Here is a 17042-nt window from a genome sequence, read left to right on the forward strand (position 1 = left end):
CTTCTCCACCCCCACCCCCAACACAAATAGGATCTCAGACATTTTTTTTAAAAAAACCACATAGCAATTAATCACAGAACTTGGAATAATGGTTGTTACGGGGCAGCTGGTGTTGGTGCGAATGATCCAACATCCTGGAAACCGACGGCCTCCTTCCCCTAGTGACTCACTCGAGTTCTCAGCAAGCTTTGTTCAAGAATGAGGGAACTGGTAAGAATTTACCAAAGGAATAAGAAACAAGCACCAAGGAGGAGAGCAGTGAGGGCAGGACTTGCAACTCATACATGTCTACTCAGGCTGTAGGGATTGGGCAAGAAATTCAAGTCATTTTGCATTTTATTCATTTATAAAAGGATGGATGGATGGATGGATGGATGGATGGATAATATGGATATAAGCCACCATCCTGCTTGGAGACGGTTGGAGGATGGATGGATGGCGGCTAACAGATTGAGGTTGAATCACGACAAGACAGAAGTACTGTTTGTGGGGGACAGGAGGCAGGCAGGTGTGGAGGACTCCCTGGTCCTGAATGGGGTAACTGTGCCCCTGAAGGAGCAGGTGTGCAGCCTGGGAGTCATTTTGGACTCACAGCTGTCCATGGAGGTGCAGGTCAATTCTGTGTCCAGGGCCATGGGCGTACCCAGGATCAAAACTAGGGGGGGCAAGGGGAGGGGCCAAGGCACGGAAGGGGAGGGGCCACAAAGTGGGCGGGAACGGCGAACTCACGCTCCGCCGGGCTGTGCCCCTCCCTAGAAGCAGGGCTGGTGGGCGGAGGCGGAGCACCAGCCCAGCGAAGCGCGAGTTCAGCATTCCCGCCCGCCGCGCCGCACTCTCTGGTTCCCCGCCGCGCTTGGCCTTGCCAGAGGGCGCGACGGGGAGCTGGAGGGAGGGCGCAGCGCGGCGGGCGGGAACGGCGAACTCGCGCTCCGCCGGGCTGTGCCCCTCCCTAGAAGCAGGGCTGGTGGGTGGAGGCGGAGCCCAGCCCAGCGGAGCGCGAGTTCAGCGTTCCCGCCCGCCGTGCCGCGCTCTCTGGTTCCCCGCCGCGCTTGGCCTTGCCAGAGGGCACGATGGGGAGCTGGAGGGAGGGCGCAGCGTGGCGGGCGGGAACGGCGAACTCGCGCTCCGCCGGGCTGTGCCCCTCCCTAGAAGCAGGGCTGGTGGGCGGAGGCGGAGCCCAGCCCAGCGGAGCGCGAATTCGGCGTTCCCGCCCACTGCGCCGCGCTCCCTGGTTCCCCGCCGCGCTTGGCCTTGCCTGAGGGCGCGCCGGGGAGCTGGAGGGAGGGTGCGGCGCAGCGCGGCGGGAATGGCGAACTCACGCTCCGCCGGGCTGTGCTCCGCATCTGCCCACCAGCCCTGCTTCTAGAGTAGGGCAGCTGCCCTAACTTGCCCCGTGGTGGGTACGCCCTTGTCCAGGGCAGCTGTTTATCAGCTCCATCTGGTACGCAGGCAGAGACCCTACCTGCCCGTGGACTGTCTCGCCAGAGTGGTGCATGCTCTAGTTATCTCTTGCTTGGACTACTGCAATGCGCTCTATGTGGGGCTACCTTTGAAGGTGACCCGGAAACTACAACTAACCCAGAATGTGGCGGCTAGACTGGTGACTGGGAACGGCCGCCGAGACCACATAACACTGGTCCTGAAAGACCTACATTGGCTCCCAGTACGCTTCCGAGCACAATTCAAAGTGTTGGTGCTGACCTTTAAAGCCCTAAACGGCCTTGGTCCAGTATACCTGAAGGAGCGTCTCCACCCCCATCGTTCTGCCCGGACACTGAGGTCATGCGCCGAGGGCCTTCTGGCGGTTCCCTCGCTACGAGAAGCCAAGTTACAGAGAACCAGGCAGAGGGCCTTCTCGGTAGTGGCACCCACCCTGTGGAATGCCCTCCCACCAGAGGTCAAAGAGAACAACAATTACCAGACCTTTAGAAGGCATCTTAAGGCAGCCCTGTTTAGGGAAGCTTTTAATGTTTGATGGATTTCTGTATTTTAATGTTTTGTTGGAAGCCGCCCAGAGTGGCTGGGGGAACCCGGCCAGATGGGCGGGTTATAAATGGTAAATTATTATTATTATTATTATTATTATTAACACTAAAACTCATAGGCAGGCAATGAAGCTGAATGGTGGAAGATTCAGGACTAAGCCACTGAGCCTAGGGCTTGCTGATCAGAAGGTCAGCAGTTCGAATCCCCGCGACGGGGTGAGCTCCCGTTGTTCGGTCCCAGCTCCTGCCAACCTAGCAGTTTGAAAGCACATCAAAGTGCAAGTAGATGAATAGGTACCGCTCCGGCGGGAAGGTAAACGGCATTTCCGTGCACTGCTCTGGTTCGCCAGAAGTGGCTTAGTCATGCTGGCCACATGACCCGGAAAAACTGTCTGCGGACAAACGTCGGCTCCCTCGGCCAGTAAAGCGAGATGAGCGCCGCAACCCCGGAGTCATTCGCGACTGGACTTAACTGTCAGGAGTCCTTTACCTTTAAAGCGAGGACACAGTTAAGCTGTGGAACTCACTTCAACCGGAGGCAGTGATGACTTGGGTGACTTTTAAAGAGGATTGCACAAATTCTTGAAAGAGAGGGCTATGGATGGCTACTACCCATGTCCTGCCTCTACAGTCAGAGACAGAAATGCTTCTGAATTCCAGTTGCTTGAAACCTCAGGAGGGGTGAGCTGCTCTTGTCCACAAATCCTGCTTGTGGGCAGTGGCGGAGCTTCCTGTGCGGGCGGGGCTTGTGTGTGTCCTGGGGGCGTGGCGCCCAGTGTGGGCAGGGGGGGCAGCCACAATGGCACCCCGCTGGGATTGTGCTGCGGGGGGGGCGCTGCACTCCCCCCGCACTCCTCTTCCTCCGCCAGTGCTTGTGGGCTTCCCCCAGGCATCTGGTCAGCCACTGGACTACTGGATGGTGACTCTGGGACTAACCCCAGGTGTTCCAAGCCAGAGGCAGGAACATCACCTTGCACACCCTCCAACATTTCTTCGATGAAAATAGGGACGTCCCATTCCATAATGATCATTTTACTGTTTATACCCCAGACATCTTACTGGGTTGCCCCAGCCACTCTGGGTGGCTTCCAAAATATATAAAAACATAATAAAATATTAAACTTTTTTTTTTCAAAAAAACCAACCCTTCCCTATACAGGATTGCCTTCAGACGGCTTGGGGGGTTGGATAACTCCATACCCTCCAACATTTCTCCAATGAAAATAGGGACACTCCTGGGAAATAGGGACCCTGGGAGGGTCTGACCTTGTGGGTTGACTTTGGGCCTTGCTTGTTGTATTACACCTGGACTGGCATTTGACCATTTGGACTGTCTGACTACTCTCTAGGGTTGCCCTTTTAGGGCACTATTAGGACTCCCCTCTGGGTATGCTGAGGTTCAGGACACTTGCTTTTGCCCAGTTGGTTGGAGGTTCAGGGCCTGCTCCTCTTTTGCCTGGCAAAGGTAGCCGCCCCACTTTGTGAGCTGTCATGGTTCGGTTGTTCTGGCACTGCAATCTTTGCCTGCCACTAGCAGATGGGTCATGCACCGAGTTGCTGAGGGAGGCTTGTTTTCCTAAGCCAGGCTGGCACTGGCAGTGCGGCCTTGGGGTTCATCCGTTGGCGAGATCACATTTGTGATGTGTGACATGTGCTTTTCTTTCTTTCCTGTTAACAGAGTGGGGGGGGGACGGGGGACATTCCAGGCTCATTGTAAAAGAGAGCAGCCCTCTTTCTTGTGTCCCGGAGGGCAGATTTAATTGCATTAAGACATTGCTGAACTAGTCAAATGAAATAAAGCAGAACCGAAAGGGCCCTTTCTGTAGAGTCAAGAATGCCCTCCATGGACTAGCCTGCTTGTTGCCCGCACTGTAGCACAAGACAGAGCAGTGCTTTGTCCTGGATCTTAGGCAAATATTTGAGTTTGCCATGGTGGAGCCAAGCAGCAGAGCAGATATCAGGGATCTGCCTCACTGGGCAGCTACCAAGGCTCAAACGCTAGTGGAGGGGGGCAGAGGTGCCAACTTCAGTGAAATATGGGGAAGGGAGTTAGGTTAGGGGGGCATTGCCAATCCCTGGATCACCCAGGCCCAGCTATACCTACTTCTCCCTGTTGATTCCGATTCATTGAACCTCTCTGAGTAAGCAAATGGTGACATGAGCAAGGAAAAGGAGCTGGTTCTTCTCTTTTCCAGAAGGTGGGCAGCAGCAGCAGCTGTGACAGCTGGGAGGGCCCAACCCAATATCTTGTCCAAGGATTAGCCCCCAACTTGCAACCAGCATCCAAGCACAAAACATTTACGTCTGATATGAAATAGTCTTGGGCAGGCATCCCCAAACTGCGGCCCTCCAGAGGTTTTGGCCTACAACTCCCATGGTCCCTAGCTAACAGGACCAGTGGTCAGGGATGATGGGAATTGTAGTCCAAAACATCTGGAGGGCCGAAGTTTGGGGATGCCTGGTCTTGGGGGTGTCATGCAAATTTTTGGAGGGTCTTGTCATCAATATGCTGGTGGTGCACAGCTTTGCTTTCCCTTTTTATCCTCTGCAGGGAAGTTGGTGAACCAGTGCCCAGTCACAGTAATGGACTGGATGAGGGCCAATAAACTGGGGGTCTGTCCAAACCAGACTGGGAATCTGTTAGTGGGGGTTCCTCGGGAGGAACGATGTGCAGTCTGCTCTAGACAGGGTTCCATGCCTCTTCCCTTAAGGCAGTGTTTCTCAACCAGTGTGCCTCCAGATGTTTTGGGACTACAACTCCCATCATCCCTAGCTAGCAAGACCAGTGGTCAGGAATGATGGGAGTTGTAGTCCCAAAACATCTGGAGGCACACTGGTTGGGAAACACTGCCTTAAGGAGCAAATCATGGGTCAAATAAATCATTGCCATCAGTTCTGGGTCTGGTGGTCAAATGCCTGGATGGGAGATTTTGCCTGTGGACCTTGTGCGTTATAGGAAGCGGACGACTCCCTTGTTACAACAACTCCACTGTTTGCAGGTCTGTTTCCAGGGGCAATTCAAAGTGCTGCTTATGACTTATAAAGCCCAACATGGCATAGGTCCAGGCTATCGGAAGTACCCCATTTCCTCACATTAACCTGTTTACGTTTTCAGATATTTGGAGGAAGCCCTTCTCTCAGTCCCCCCACCCTCACAGGGACTCTTGCTGGGGACGTGGGAGAGGGCCTCCTCAGTGGCACTGCTCCCAGCATAGCTGTCAAGTCTCCCGTTTTTCACGGGAAACCCCCGTATTTAAGTCTGTTTCCCGCTGTTATCCTGAATGGCAAAATACCCCGTAATTCCCCCGGATTTATAAGGAAGCAGCTCCTGCCGGCCGAAAATTGCCTGGGCATGCGCAGAAGCAATTTCTGGTGCCCAGACATGCAGACACGGGCAGCCTGGCAGAAGCAACTTCCGGTGCCACTCTGCCCATCTCTGGGCACTGGAAACTGGGCAGAGCTGGCATCAGAAGTCGCTTCTGCTTATGTCCAGACATGTGCAGAAGTGACTTCCGGTGCCGCGTCGCTGCCGATCCCTTATTTTCCAATCTGGAAGTTGACAGCTATGGCTCCCAGACATCTTTGGAACTCCCTGCCTGGAGAAGCCAGACTGCAGGTGGAGTCCTTCTTGTTCCAACAGGTTTTGAGGAACTGAAAGTTTTTAAGAAAAGGGATGGTTCTGTGATGTTTTTATTATAATTATTTGAATGTTTAACTAGATCTTATACCGTTTTAATTATATTAATGTTAAAAATGTTTTTCCTATGTCTTTAGCTGTTTCGATTTTATCTGTAAGCCACCTTCATCCCTTGTCAGGGGAAAAGGTGTATATGGGGGAATAATAATCTTAACAACAACAACAGCAGCAGCAACAACAACAACATGTGTTGAATATAATTACAGTTTTTAAATGTAGTAAAACAGTCCTGTGATTGCTGCACCACTTGCTTGGTCCCCCACTAAACCTTCATTATTACAGTGGCACCTCGGGTTACAAACACTTCAGGTTACAAACGTTTCGGGTTACAAACTCCGCTAACACGGAAGTAGTTGCTCCGGGTTGCGAACTTTGCCCCAGGATGAGAACGGAAATTGTGCGGTGGCAGCACTGCGGCAGCGAAAGCACGCCTCCGGTTAAGAACGGTTTCAGGTTAAGAACAGACCTCCGGAATGAATTAAGTTCGTAACCCGAGGTACCACTGTATTTACTGTGCTGCTATTGCAGGGTTAAATTGGTGACCTAACAAAAGGGAAGTGTCTGCAGTACTAAACTCTGCATTTAGGTCCACTCAGCCCACGGGGAATGGATAAGCTTTGCATTCAAGTTTGGGTTGCCATGATGCCCAATCCTGAAGCTTCTCTTGTGAAGACAGGTGTCAAGCAGGGCTTTGCAAGGATGGTGTTCCAGTTTCTGCCCTCTTTGTTGTCATACTGGCTGGTGACCTGTTCGTCTTGTGATAACACTTGACTGGCCATCATTGACTGTGCCATGTTTCAGCCTGTGGGCCACCCACCAAAGCAGTGTGCAAAAGGCAAATTCCATGCTGGGAATTGTTAGGAAATGAACTGAAAACGAAACTGCCAGTATCATAATACCATTACACAAACCTATGGTGTGCAGGCAGGGATGGCCACCAACTTGGATGGCTTTAGAAGAGTATTAGACAAATTTATGGAGGAAAGGGCTATTGAAGGCTACTAGCCACAATGGCTATGCTCTGTTTCCACAGTTGGAGGCAGGAATGTTTCTGAATACCAGTGGCGAACGGTGCGTCGCTCCGCAGCGCAAATGCGTCCTGACGTCACGATGCACGACGTACGTGCCAGGACGAGCCAGCACAGACTGCGCATGTCCACGCATGCGCAGTCTGTCCGGGTTGGCGCTGCTGCTCTGCTCGGCTGGCGCCACTCAGTCGTCGCACTTGGCCGGTGGTGCTCAGCCAGTTCTCTGCTTCAGAGCGTGCTACTGCAATGGCAAACAGATAAATAAGTTCAAATGGCAATTGCTTGGGCAGAGGAGGCGAGGGGCGGGCCAGGGGCCGGGGGCACTGCCCCCCCGTGCGCTGCCCCTGCCAGACTGGAGCTAGGGGCGGCCCACCCCCTACGCCTCTCCCTTCCTACGTGCCTGCTGAATACTAGTTGCTGGAAACCACAGGAGCAGAAAGAACTCTTGTGCTTGTGTCTCGCTTATGGATTTCCCACAGGCAAGTGTTCAGGCAGACAATGAGAACAGGATGCTGGGCTAGATGGGTCATTGGCCTGATCCAGCCGACTCTTATTATGTTCTTAAAACACCTTCACCAAAAGGCCCTCTCCCCAGATTTCTTTGCCCTTATTATCACTTGAGCCTTGCATCCACTGAGGTGTGTAACAACCTTTCTCTCCTCCTCCTCCTCCTCCTCCTCCTCCTCCTCCTCCTCCCCTGCCGACCTGCAAGGTTTTGATTGGTGGGGGTGCAGGTGCCATCTCTGCGTGCTCCAAAGAACTTCTGGCTCTTTGAATTAAAGGAGGACGGCTTTGCAAGGCTCTTGGGATGTTGCTTGTCGATGAAGCCAGATGAGGTGCTAATGAAAAGATGATTGAAAGGGTCTTCTGCTGCCTTTCATTTGCAAGTCAAGGAGGCCAGAGATTTAACTCTTGCTTCTGCCGTCCTCTGGTATATTCGCACAGAGGCCCTTTAGGGGTTTTGTTGCCAAAGCAGGTCTTAAGATGAAGTGAGATGGAGACATGAATGCCTTCAACACATCCTTTCTAGCCCTAATTTCCAACCAGAATTGGCTCCCAAAGCCACATGTTATTAACAGTCAAAAAGCCTGGATGGCGAACCTTTTTTTCAGTCTGAGGGGTGCATGAGGGCATTGGGTATGTGGAGCCTGGTAAAGAGGAGACTTTCCTCATCAGGCTTGGACCCTTGATCATCTTGGTCGCCCTCCTCTGCACATGTTCCAACTTGTCAACGTCCTTCTTAAATTTTGGTGCCCAAAACTGGACACAGTCTTCCAGGTGTGGTCTGACCAAGGCAGAATAGAGTGGTACTTTTACCTCCCTTGATCTGGACACTAGACTTCTGTTGATGAGGCCCAGAATTGCATTCGCTTTTTTTGATGCTGCATCACACTGTTGATTCATGCAGAGGCATAGCAAGGGGGTGTGGTGGGTGTGGTTCGCCCTGGGTGTCCCCACTGATGGGGGTGACAAAATGGTGGGTGGCACTCACCGCGGGGCCTGCAGCGCACCCGAGCCACGCATCTCTGTGGTGCCCCAGACAGTCCGCCCATTGCCTCTCCCTCAGCTTTAGTCTTGAAAGATCTACATTGGCTCCCAGTACGTTTCCGAGCACAATTCAAAGTGTTGGTGCTTACCTTTAAAGCCCTAAATGGCCTCGGTCCAGTATACCTGAAGGAGCGTCTTCACCTCCATCATTCTGCCCGGACACTGAGGTCCAGCGCCGAGGACCTTCTGGCGGTTCCCTCGTTGCGAGAAGCCAAGTTGCAGGGAACCAGGCAGAGGGCCTTCTCGGTGGTGGTGCCCGCCCTGTGGAATGCCCTCCCATCAGATGTCAAAAAGAAAAACAACTACCAGACTTTTAGAAAACATCTGAAGGCAGCCCTGTTCAGGGAGGCTTTTAATGTTTAATAGATATTGTGTTTTATTCTTCTGTTGGAAGCTGCCCAGAGTGGCTGGGGGGACCCGGCCAGATGGGCAGGGTATAAATAATAAATTATTATTATTATTATTATTATTATTATTATTATTATTATTATTATTATTATAGTGCGGCAGACTACTCAGAGGCCCCGTGGAGCGTCCTGCCCTGCCCTGCTTGGCCCTGCCCCCGGGCGCAGGGCACGCGCGCCACCCCAGGCGCCCGATCGGCTTGCTCCACCGCTGGACTCATGTTAAGCTTGTGGTCCACTAAGACCCCTAGATGCTTTTCACACATACCACTGGCAAGCCAGGTGTCCCCCATATTATATTTGTGCAGCTGGTTGTTCCTGTTTAAGTACAGAACCTGACATTTGTTCCTATTGAAATTCATTCTGTTAGTTTGGGCCCAGTTCTCCAATCTGAGTTCCAGAGTTTAACTACCAGCTGCTTTGCTGCCACATCCTGCCGTCGGACAAACCTCAGTTCTGCTGAGTTGGTGTTTCTTTCTGCTTCCCCTGGGCAGGTGAAGGAGGATCCTGCAGGGCCAGGAACGCCAACTTCCAAACCCAGCGCCTTGCACTTGGCTAATCCTGAGATGGAATCCATTGAGGTCACGCTGCATGGGGCCAGCAATCTTCCCTCAAACAAGAAGGGCAATGTACCCAGTCCCTATGTCATCGTGTGAGTATCTTTTCTGACTCTATCTTTTGGTGTTTTCTTGAGTGCAAGGAGCTTACCTTCCAAGTCCCAGACTGCAGAATCCGGGACCGGCAGCCGTGTGACACCGGAAGTTGCGTCGACGCAACTTCCGGTGTCGCCCTGCCCATCTATGGGCACAAAAAATGGCCGACACCAGAAGTCGCATCTACGCACCTCCGGTCATGCGTAGATGCGACTTTTGAAGCCGGCGGTGGCCATTTTTTCTGCCCATAGAAGGGCAAATCAGAAAAAAAAACATGGCCGCTGGCAGGAGAAAATAACAGAGAAAAACGGGAGACGAAGTGATACGGGGGACCACCGGGAAAAGGTAACTAAAAATGGGGATTTCCCGGGGAAAACGGGGTACTTGGCAGCTATGGCAAGGAGATGGTGTCAATTTGGAGAGACGTGTCATGGTCACAGGCAGTGCTTTTTTTCTTAAAAAAATGTTTAGGAGTACTCTCATTTTGGCTGCTCCTTGCCCCCTCCCCCCCAACTCCCAGACGAGGGACTTGAGGCGGCGCTGAGAGGACGGGTAGGTCCCTGGCAATGGTGGCGTCGGGGTCGGCTTGAGCGAGGAGGGGCAAGCACTCACCGGCTGTCACTAGCCCGGCAAGAGGAGGAAGAGGAGCAGTGGCCACCCCAGACTCCCCTCCCCGGACACTGGCATGGAGAATGACGGAACTCCGGTCTGCGCTGCTACTGCGGAGACAACTGGCATGTCGGTCCATCGGTTGGTCGGTTGGGGCAAAGCAAAATGTTTAGGGGTACGCATCCCCCTGCGTCCCCCCCCCCCAGAAAAAAGCACTGGTTGCAGGAAAGGTTCCCTGGGTTAGGAGTGTACTGCTTCACAGAAAACCTACTTATGTCAGGAGTGGAGAACCTTTGTATGAATGCTGTTGCTTATGTAGCCCCAGGGGCACCACCTGTGTACAAGAGTGAGGCAACAGCCGGCTGAAGAGGAGGGAAAGGAGACTGGGTGAGAGGGAGAATGAAATGGAGTGTACCTTGGGAAAGGGCCTGGCTGCATCATTTTGCTGCAGTTCCCACTCGTAAATAAACTGATGAAGAAGACGGCCATGAGCTTACCTTCCAAGTCCCGGACTGCAGAATCCGGGACCGGCAGCCGTGTGACACCGGACGTTGCGTCGACGTAACTTCCGGTGTCGCTTTGCCCTTTTATGGGCACCAAAAATGGCCACCGCTGGCTTAGAAAGTCGCTTGTACGCATGTCAGGAAGTGCGTCGACACAACTTCCGGTGTCGCTCCGCCCATCTATGGGCACCAAAAATGGCCGCCGCCGACACTGGAAGTCGCTTCTATGCACTTCCGGACATGCGTAGATGTGACTTTTGAAGCCGGCGGTGACCATTTTTGGTGCCCATAGAAGGGCAGATCGGAAAGAAAAAAAATGGCTGTCGGCAGGAGAAAATAACGGAGAAAAACGGGAGACGAAGTGATACGGGGGACCACCGGGAAAAGGTAAGTAAAAACGGGGGTTTCCCAGGGAAAACGGGGTACTTGGCAGCTATGGTCACGAGGAATAGAGGCAATGGTGACACACAAACCACTCCTCTTTGAATTCAAATACTTACTTCTGTAGGTGATTGCATCCTTCACCACAGGTTTATGATGCCTTCTACAGTTTGGTGGGTGAGAGATCAAGGCAGCACTGCCAGCATTTTAAACTTTGAATGGAATAAATAAAACAGGCTGCGTCTTGATGTCCTGAGTTATCCAGCCTTGTGTATAATAGATGCATCCTGGGACTCAATTAAAGGCCTCTGACTTTGGTATGGCAGACTAATTGAAAGGGCATCACTGAGTTGTTTTGAATTCTGAGTGTCTGAATCATGAGCAGGGTATTTTTTATATATAAATTAAAAAAGAGGCCTGGAATATAGAATCCCCTTCCTCCGAGGGAAGCCAAGGTGCCCACTGTGTGCTTAGTGTCTTGGCAAACAAGGTTTGATGTTCTCTTAGTGTTTTGAGAGGGAATGTTGGTTTAGCATCCCTGAATCCCAGATCTCGGCACTGGCAGGCACAGCTGTGCATATTCCATCATTCCAACACCAAACCTTGCAAACACAGAATTTTGCATTTGGTGCTGAGCCTCCTGACACTTGCAGTTTGCATTTCTGGACCTTAACCCTGCATTTAAAAGAGGAGGCTATTAAGAATTAAAGGCCAACCACTATGTGGCTTTATATGCTCTATGAACATGTCAGCTTTAAGATAAAGCTGGGATCGTATTATTTTATTCATTTGTTTAAATAAAATAATCCACAAGTTGCATCCCCCCCCAGCTCAAGTTGATCATCTGCACCAGAGTTCTTAACCCTTTTCTGAATGAAGGGGGTGGGATAAATAAGAGCTGGCCTAGAGGTGTCAACAGCAGGATATCTGCTAGCCCTGCTCACTCAATGTACTTACATTTTTATTTCATAAAATTTATATACGACTTGATTGTAAAAAAAGAAAAAAACCTGAAAGTGGTTTACCAAAAAGAGAAAGCAATAAAATCACCAATAAGAAAAAATAACAATAATTTTAGACTTACAGAAAGTTAAAATTACAGACTAAAGAAAAGATTAAAACTTGCATCATCTTTCTTTTTTAAAATAAATTTTCTTTTTTTAACAGAGTAATAATATAAATAGAAATTTGCACCTACCCCAAGACCATTATTTATCATAATTATCCAACTTTCCAAAAAAATTACACTTCTTCAGATGGCATGACCCCTTTCAATACAAATACCACAAATTTCCTCCAAGTCATTTCTCTTCCATATTTCCCTTCTTACTTTGATAGCGCATGTTAATTTATCATTAATTGCTATAGCCCACCCTTCTTTATTTGTTGTCGTTGTTGTTGTTTAGTCGTTTAGTCGTGTCCGACTCTTCGTGACACCATGGACCATAGCACGCCAGGCACTCCTGTCTTGCACTGCCTCCCGCAGTTTGGTCAAACTCATGTTCGTAGCTTCGAGAACACTGTCCAACCATCTCGTCCTCCGTTGTCCCCTTCTCCTAGTGCCCTCAATCTTTCCCAACATCAGGGTCTTTTCCAAGGATTCTTCTCTGCTCATGAGGTGGCCAAAGTATTGGAACCTCAGCTTCACGATCTGTCCTTCCAGTGACCCTTCTTTATACCATTCTTCTATTTGAAATCCTCCTTGCTTTTCTGTTTCCTAGCTATGATTATTCTTGCCGCTGCCAGGAAGTAAAACTTACATCAACTTTCTAAGCATCTGGGCAGGCTTATCTAAGCAAGAATGTTTTTAGCAGGTGCCAAAAAAGTGTACCTTGAAGGCTGATGTCAATAGGCAGGGAGTTCCAAAGTGTAGGTGCTGCCACACTAGATATTTCTTACAAATGTGGCGGGGGTATTAAGTGGCACCTGTTAACTGTGCCAGTTCTACTGTTCAAAGTGATCAAGTGGGCATATATGGCATAAAGCAATCTCGTAGGTTATAACCCAATGGATCCTGAACAGTAACTGTGTCTCTCCTCTCTGGGAAAAAGATCTAGTGGCAGCACTAGAGTAGGTCTTTGGGGCAGATGTCCAGAGTCCAGAATGAGCAAAAGGGCCCCAAACACAGCAGGGCTGTCTTACCGTGTTTTGAAATGAATGGAGTAAGACAGACTTTGCTTTCTAAAATGCATTAAACCCAAGGCAGGGATAGGCAAATCTGTCAGCTTTCGTTTCTCTTGGTTCTTCATTTTTACAGTTTCTCCACATTTCCACATCAGACTTCGTGGAAAGTCATCAGGAATTTACGGTGCATTTCTACCAATATACACATGATTTTGTGTGCAATTTCCCCCTTAACATACAGAGTTGTTTTCCTGCACAGCGATTTCTCTCAACAGAATGCATTTTTGAATGTATGCTGCTTTCACAGCTATCTGCTTTTGATGTACACTTTGCCCTCGTACAAGCATATTATTTGTAGGCTTTACTTTTGCCTTGCGAAATCTGGAAGAGTGCCGAACTGGCTGTGCTTTTGGTTTGAGTATTGTTTTGGAAAGGGTAAATTCTGGAGGCAAACCCTATCAAATTCTTTTCCCTCTCCCTAATCCGTAGTCTAAGATGACCAAATCGTATCCCTTCAACTTGACAATGTGCATGGATTATTCTAAGCAAAGGTTGGCCCATTTCCAGATATAGATCTGCTTGTTGTTTTGCTGCCCGTTTCTGCTGAAGTTTTCTATAAATTAGTTCTGAGGGGAGAGAGGGGATCCCAGAGGGTCCTCCCAAACAGGACTCTGTCACCCAAGAGCAGCATGTTTCTCCAGGGCAGGATCAAGCTGCCAAGCCATGCTGGGGGAAGGGAAGGGCCTGCCAGTCACAGGTGCCCATTGTTGATTGGCAGGGTTTTCTCTGTGCGCACGCCAAGCTCGCCCTACAAGCCCCTGCCAACCCAGAGCTGTTTATAATGTTTTTGCCTGCATAGTAGAACTCCATGCAAATAAGCTGAAAGGCATGCTTGTGGATACGTTGCCCTCCCCTGTCACGGTCCAGTCGGCGGGCGGTTGAAGCCCTGGCTGAGGACGTCAGGACCAGGGCAAGATGGTGGTGTAGAAGCAGGAACAGGTGCAGAGTTGAGGGTCCAGCAGCAGGCAGTCGCAGGGTCAAGGAGCAAGGCAGAGGCGAAGGTTTGGGAGTCAAGGAGCAAGGCGTCGGCAAGGCAAAGGTCCAAGGGTCGAGGATCAAGGTGTCGGCAAGGCAGAGGTCCAAGGGTCGAGGATCAAGGCGTTGGCAAAGGCGAGGGTCCAAGGAGCAAGAGGCCAGAGGCAACCAGGCAGGGATAGCATTGCTGTGGCAAAGAGCTGAAGGGAAAAGCTGAGCTTTTATCCCTCCCAGCTCCTGCCACCAGGTGCAGTGAGGTATTAAGTGGCCTCACCTGAGTGGCCACTCCTTGCTTCTCCAGCACAAGCTAAGGCAGGCCCCAGTCCTGCAAAGCACTACAGGCCCCAGAGCCTGACTCCTGCCCATACTCCTGACATCCCCGTATTATAAGAAGATTGGAAAGCTGGACCATTTTTAAAATGTATTTATTAAATAGTGTTAATGAAATGTTTACAAATACCAGTATACAACACAAATCCCACCCATGCAAATTAAAGCATAGCTGAAAAGAACAAGATGCCTGTGGAAGGCAAGTACAGAAGGAAGAGCAAAAGGAGGACCCCTGTTATCTTCTGAGCATAGAATCATAAAACCATAGAGTTGGAAGGGATCCCAAGGGTCATCTAGTCCAACCCCCTGCAAGGCAGGAAACGCCGCTGATGAATCTGTTATATGTGGCCTATCCGACCAAGCATGTGGGGGCGTCGCTGAAATTTGAGACTCCAAGATCCGCCACTGCATCCGACCTCTGCTTTAAAATCTCCAAGGAAGAAGAGGTCACCCCCTTTTCTAAGGAGATCCCACTGGGCCTAGGGAGGAAGAGGAGGGAGCTGAGAGGCAGGGCCACTGCCTGGCCTGCTTCTAAGTAAGAAGGCAGGCGGGCAGGCGGGGGGCTGGTGGAAGTCACAATGAGGGTGGGGAGAAGCTCCCCATTCATCCAAATGGGGCAGCCTCCACAGGCTGTTGATATCCCTTGATGCTGTAATTAAGCCCAAATGGTCTCCTCCATGGGCTTTGCCATGAGCCAGGGAGGAGGTGAGAGAGAAGACAAATTCCTTCCCCCATTAGTTTTCTCACCTGGAGATGCTTCTGCTGGAGCCAAAATTTCTCACCCTGGAAAACACTTGTCTCTTAGGCCTTTGTGTTTTCAACCCACTCACAAGATGAATGGATGCAAAGACTTTTCATGGTCAAATGTGAGAATACAGACTGCTCCTTGGTGCAAGTGGCTGACAACTGGTTTCATCACCAGAAGGTGGCTTTTGAATGGCTGCTGCAATATTTGGATTAAGGGTGTCAGGAGTATGGGCAGGAGTCAGGCTCTGGAGCCTGTAGTGCTTTGCAGGACTGGGGCCTGCCTCAGCTTGTGCTGGAGAGGTAAGGAGTGGTCACTCAGGTGAGGCCACTTGATACCTCACTGCACCTGGTGGCAGGAGCTGGGAGGGATAAAAGCCCAGCATTTCCCTTCAGCTCTTTGCCACAGCAACGCTATCCCTGCCTGGTTGCATCTGGCCTCTTGCTCCTTGGACCCTTGCCTTGCCGACGCCTTTCTCCTTGGACCCTTGCCTTGCCAACGCCTTTCTCCTTGGACCCTCGCCTTGCCGACACCTTGATCCTCGACCCTTGGACCTTCGCCTTGCTGGCGCCTTGTTCCTCGACCCTTGGACCTCTGCCTTGCCGACGCCTTGCTCCTTGACTCCCAGACCTTCACCTCTGCCTTGCTCCTTGCCCCGGCGACTGCCTGCTGCTGGACCCTCAGCCCTGCACCTGTTCCTGCTTCTACACCACCATCTTGCCTCTGGTTCTGATGTCCTCAGCCAGGGCTTCAACCGCCCGCCGACCGGACCGTGACAAAGGGTTGGGGATAAGAACATAAGAAGAACCTGATGGATCAGGTCAATGGCCACCCTGTTCTAGCACCCTGTTGTCACTAGACCAGTTGCCCACAAGCAGGATTCAAGCACAAGAGCCCTCTCTCCTCCTGTGGCTTCCAGCCACTGGCATTCAGAAGCACGGCCACCTCTTCGACCATGGAGGCAGAGCAGAAACCATCTTGGCTAGTAGCCGTGGATAGCCTTTTTCTTCATGGTTGTCCCATCCTCTTTCAACACCATCTAGGTTGGTGGCCATCACCGCCTCCTGTGGGAGGGAGTTCCATAGTTTAACTATGCGCTGCTTAAAGAAGGACTTTCTTTTACCTCTCATGACTCTTCCAATCTTCAGCTTCATTAGATGTCCTCGAATTCTAGTGTTACAATGCTGAGCAGTTGTGCATCTCTGGGTCCTGGAAGAAAGGGGCTTTTTTAGGATCCTAGGAAGCTGCCTTGTACTGAGTCAGGCCTTATACAGTACTGGTCCATGTTGCTCAATGTGGACAATACCTGGAGAAGCTGGAGGTGTAACCTGGGACCTGCTGCTTGCAGGACAAATGCTCTGTCGCTGAGCTATGGGTGGGTGGGGGCCTCTATGGGCCACGACTCCAACTTTTCCACACCCTCTGCATCTCCATATTTTACCATTTATATTGTTATGGCATTTCTGTCTGAAGCCGCACTGGAAAAATATTTGAACAAGAATCACAGGAAATGCCTGGGTGAAAAGGCTGCGAGTCTTTCTCAACCCTGGACCCGCCTGGAGGCAGGAGTGACATTCAAAGCAGCGAGAAAGCAACAATGTGTGAGATTAAAACCAAGAATGCTTCAGAGCTCATGCTTCTCACCCCCACCCCATTTATTGACCCTCCCCTCTCCAAGCCTTAACAACACACACAGTCTAGGAGGAGCTATCCGTGCATTTGCTGTGCCAAAGACCCAGATGAAAGTGAGATGAAATTGCTGTGATTCAGGCTGCTGCCTGCCGTGGACTTAAGAGGTCAGCGCTATTAGATCAGAATCCACAAGAGGCTGATCTATCCAGCATCTTCTGCACCAAACCAAGATCCCTCATGTGGCCATAAGGCAGGGGCGTACCCAGGATCAAAATTAGGGGGGAGCAAGGGGAGGGACCAAGGCACAGGAGGGGAGGGGCCACAGTGGGAATGTGGGCAGGGCTACGTGGCCTGCGCCTTTCAGCTCT

The 17042-nt window shown here is 51.0% G+C and overlaps 1 protein-coding gene across 4 annotated transcripts in view; it reads left to right on the top strand.

The window, feature by feature from the left end:
• CCDC33 (coiled-coil domain containing 33) overlaps nt 1-17042 on the top strand; it is a 187634-nt gene that overhangs the window by 46325 nt on the left and 124267 nt on the right. For all 4 annotated transcript variants that reach the window (XR_009558188.1, XM_060279001.1, XM_060278999.1 and 1 more), the window contains exon 4: nt 9157-9314. Coding sequence is in view for 3 of the 4 variants with exons in the window: in XM_060279001.1 (XP_060134984.1) it covers nt 9157-9314 (158 nt within the window). In the remaining variant the exon portion in view is untranslated. The remainder of the gene's footprint in view (nt 1-9156; nt 9315-17042) is intronic.

This window comes from Zootoca vivipara, chromosome 9 (assembly GCF_963506605.1).
Source record: "Zootoca vivipara chromosome 9, rZooViv1.1, whole genome shotgun sequence".
In the NCBI taxonomy this organism is placed as follows: Eukaryota; Metazoa; Chordata; class Lepidosauria; order Squamata; family Lacertidae; genus Zootoca; species Zootoca vivipara.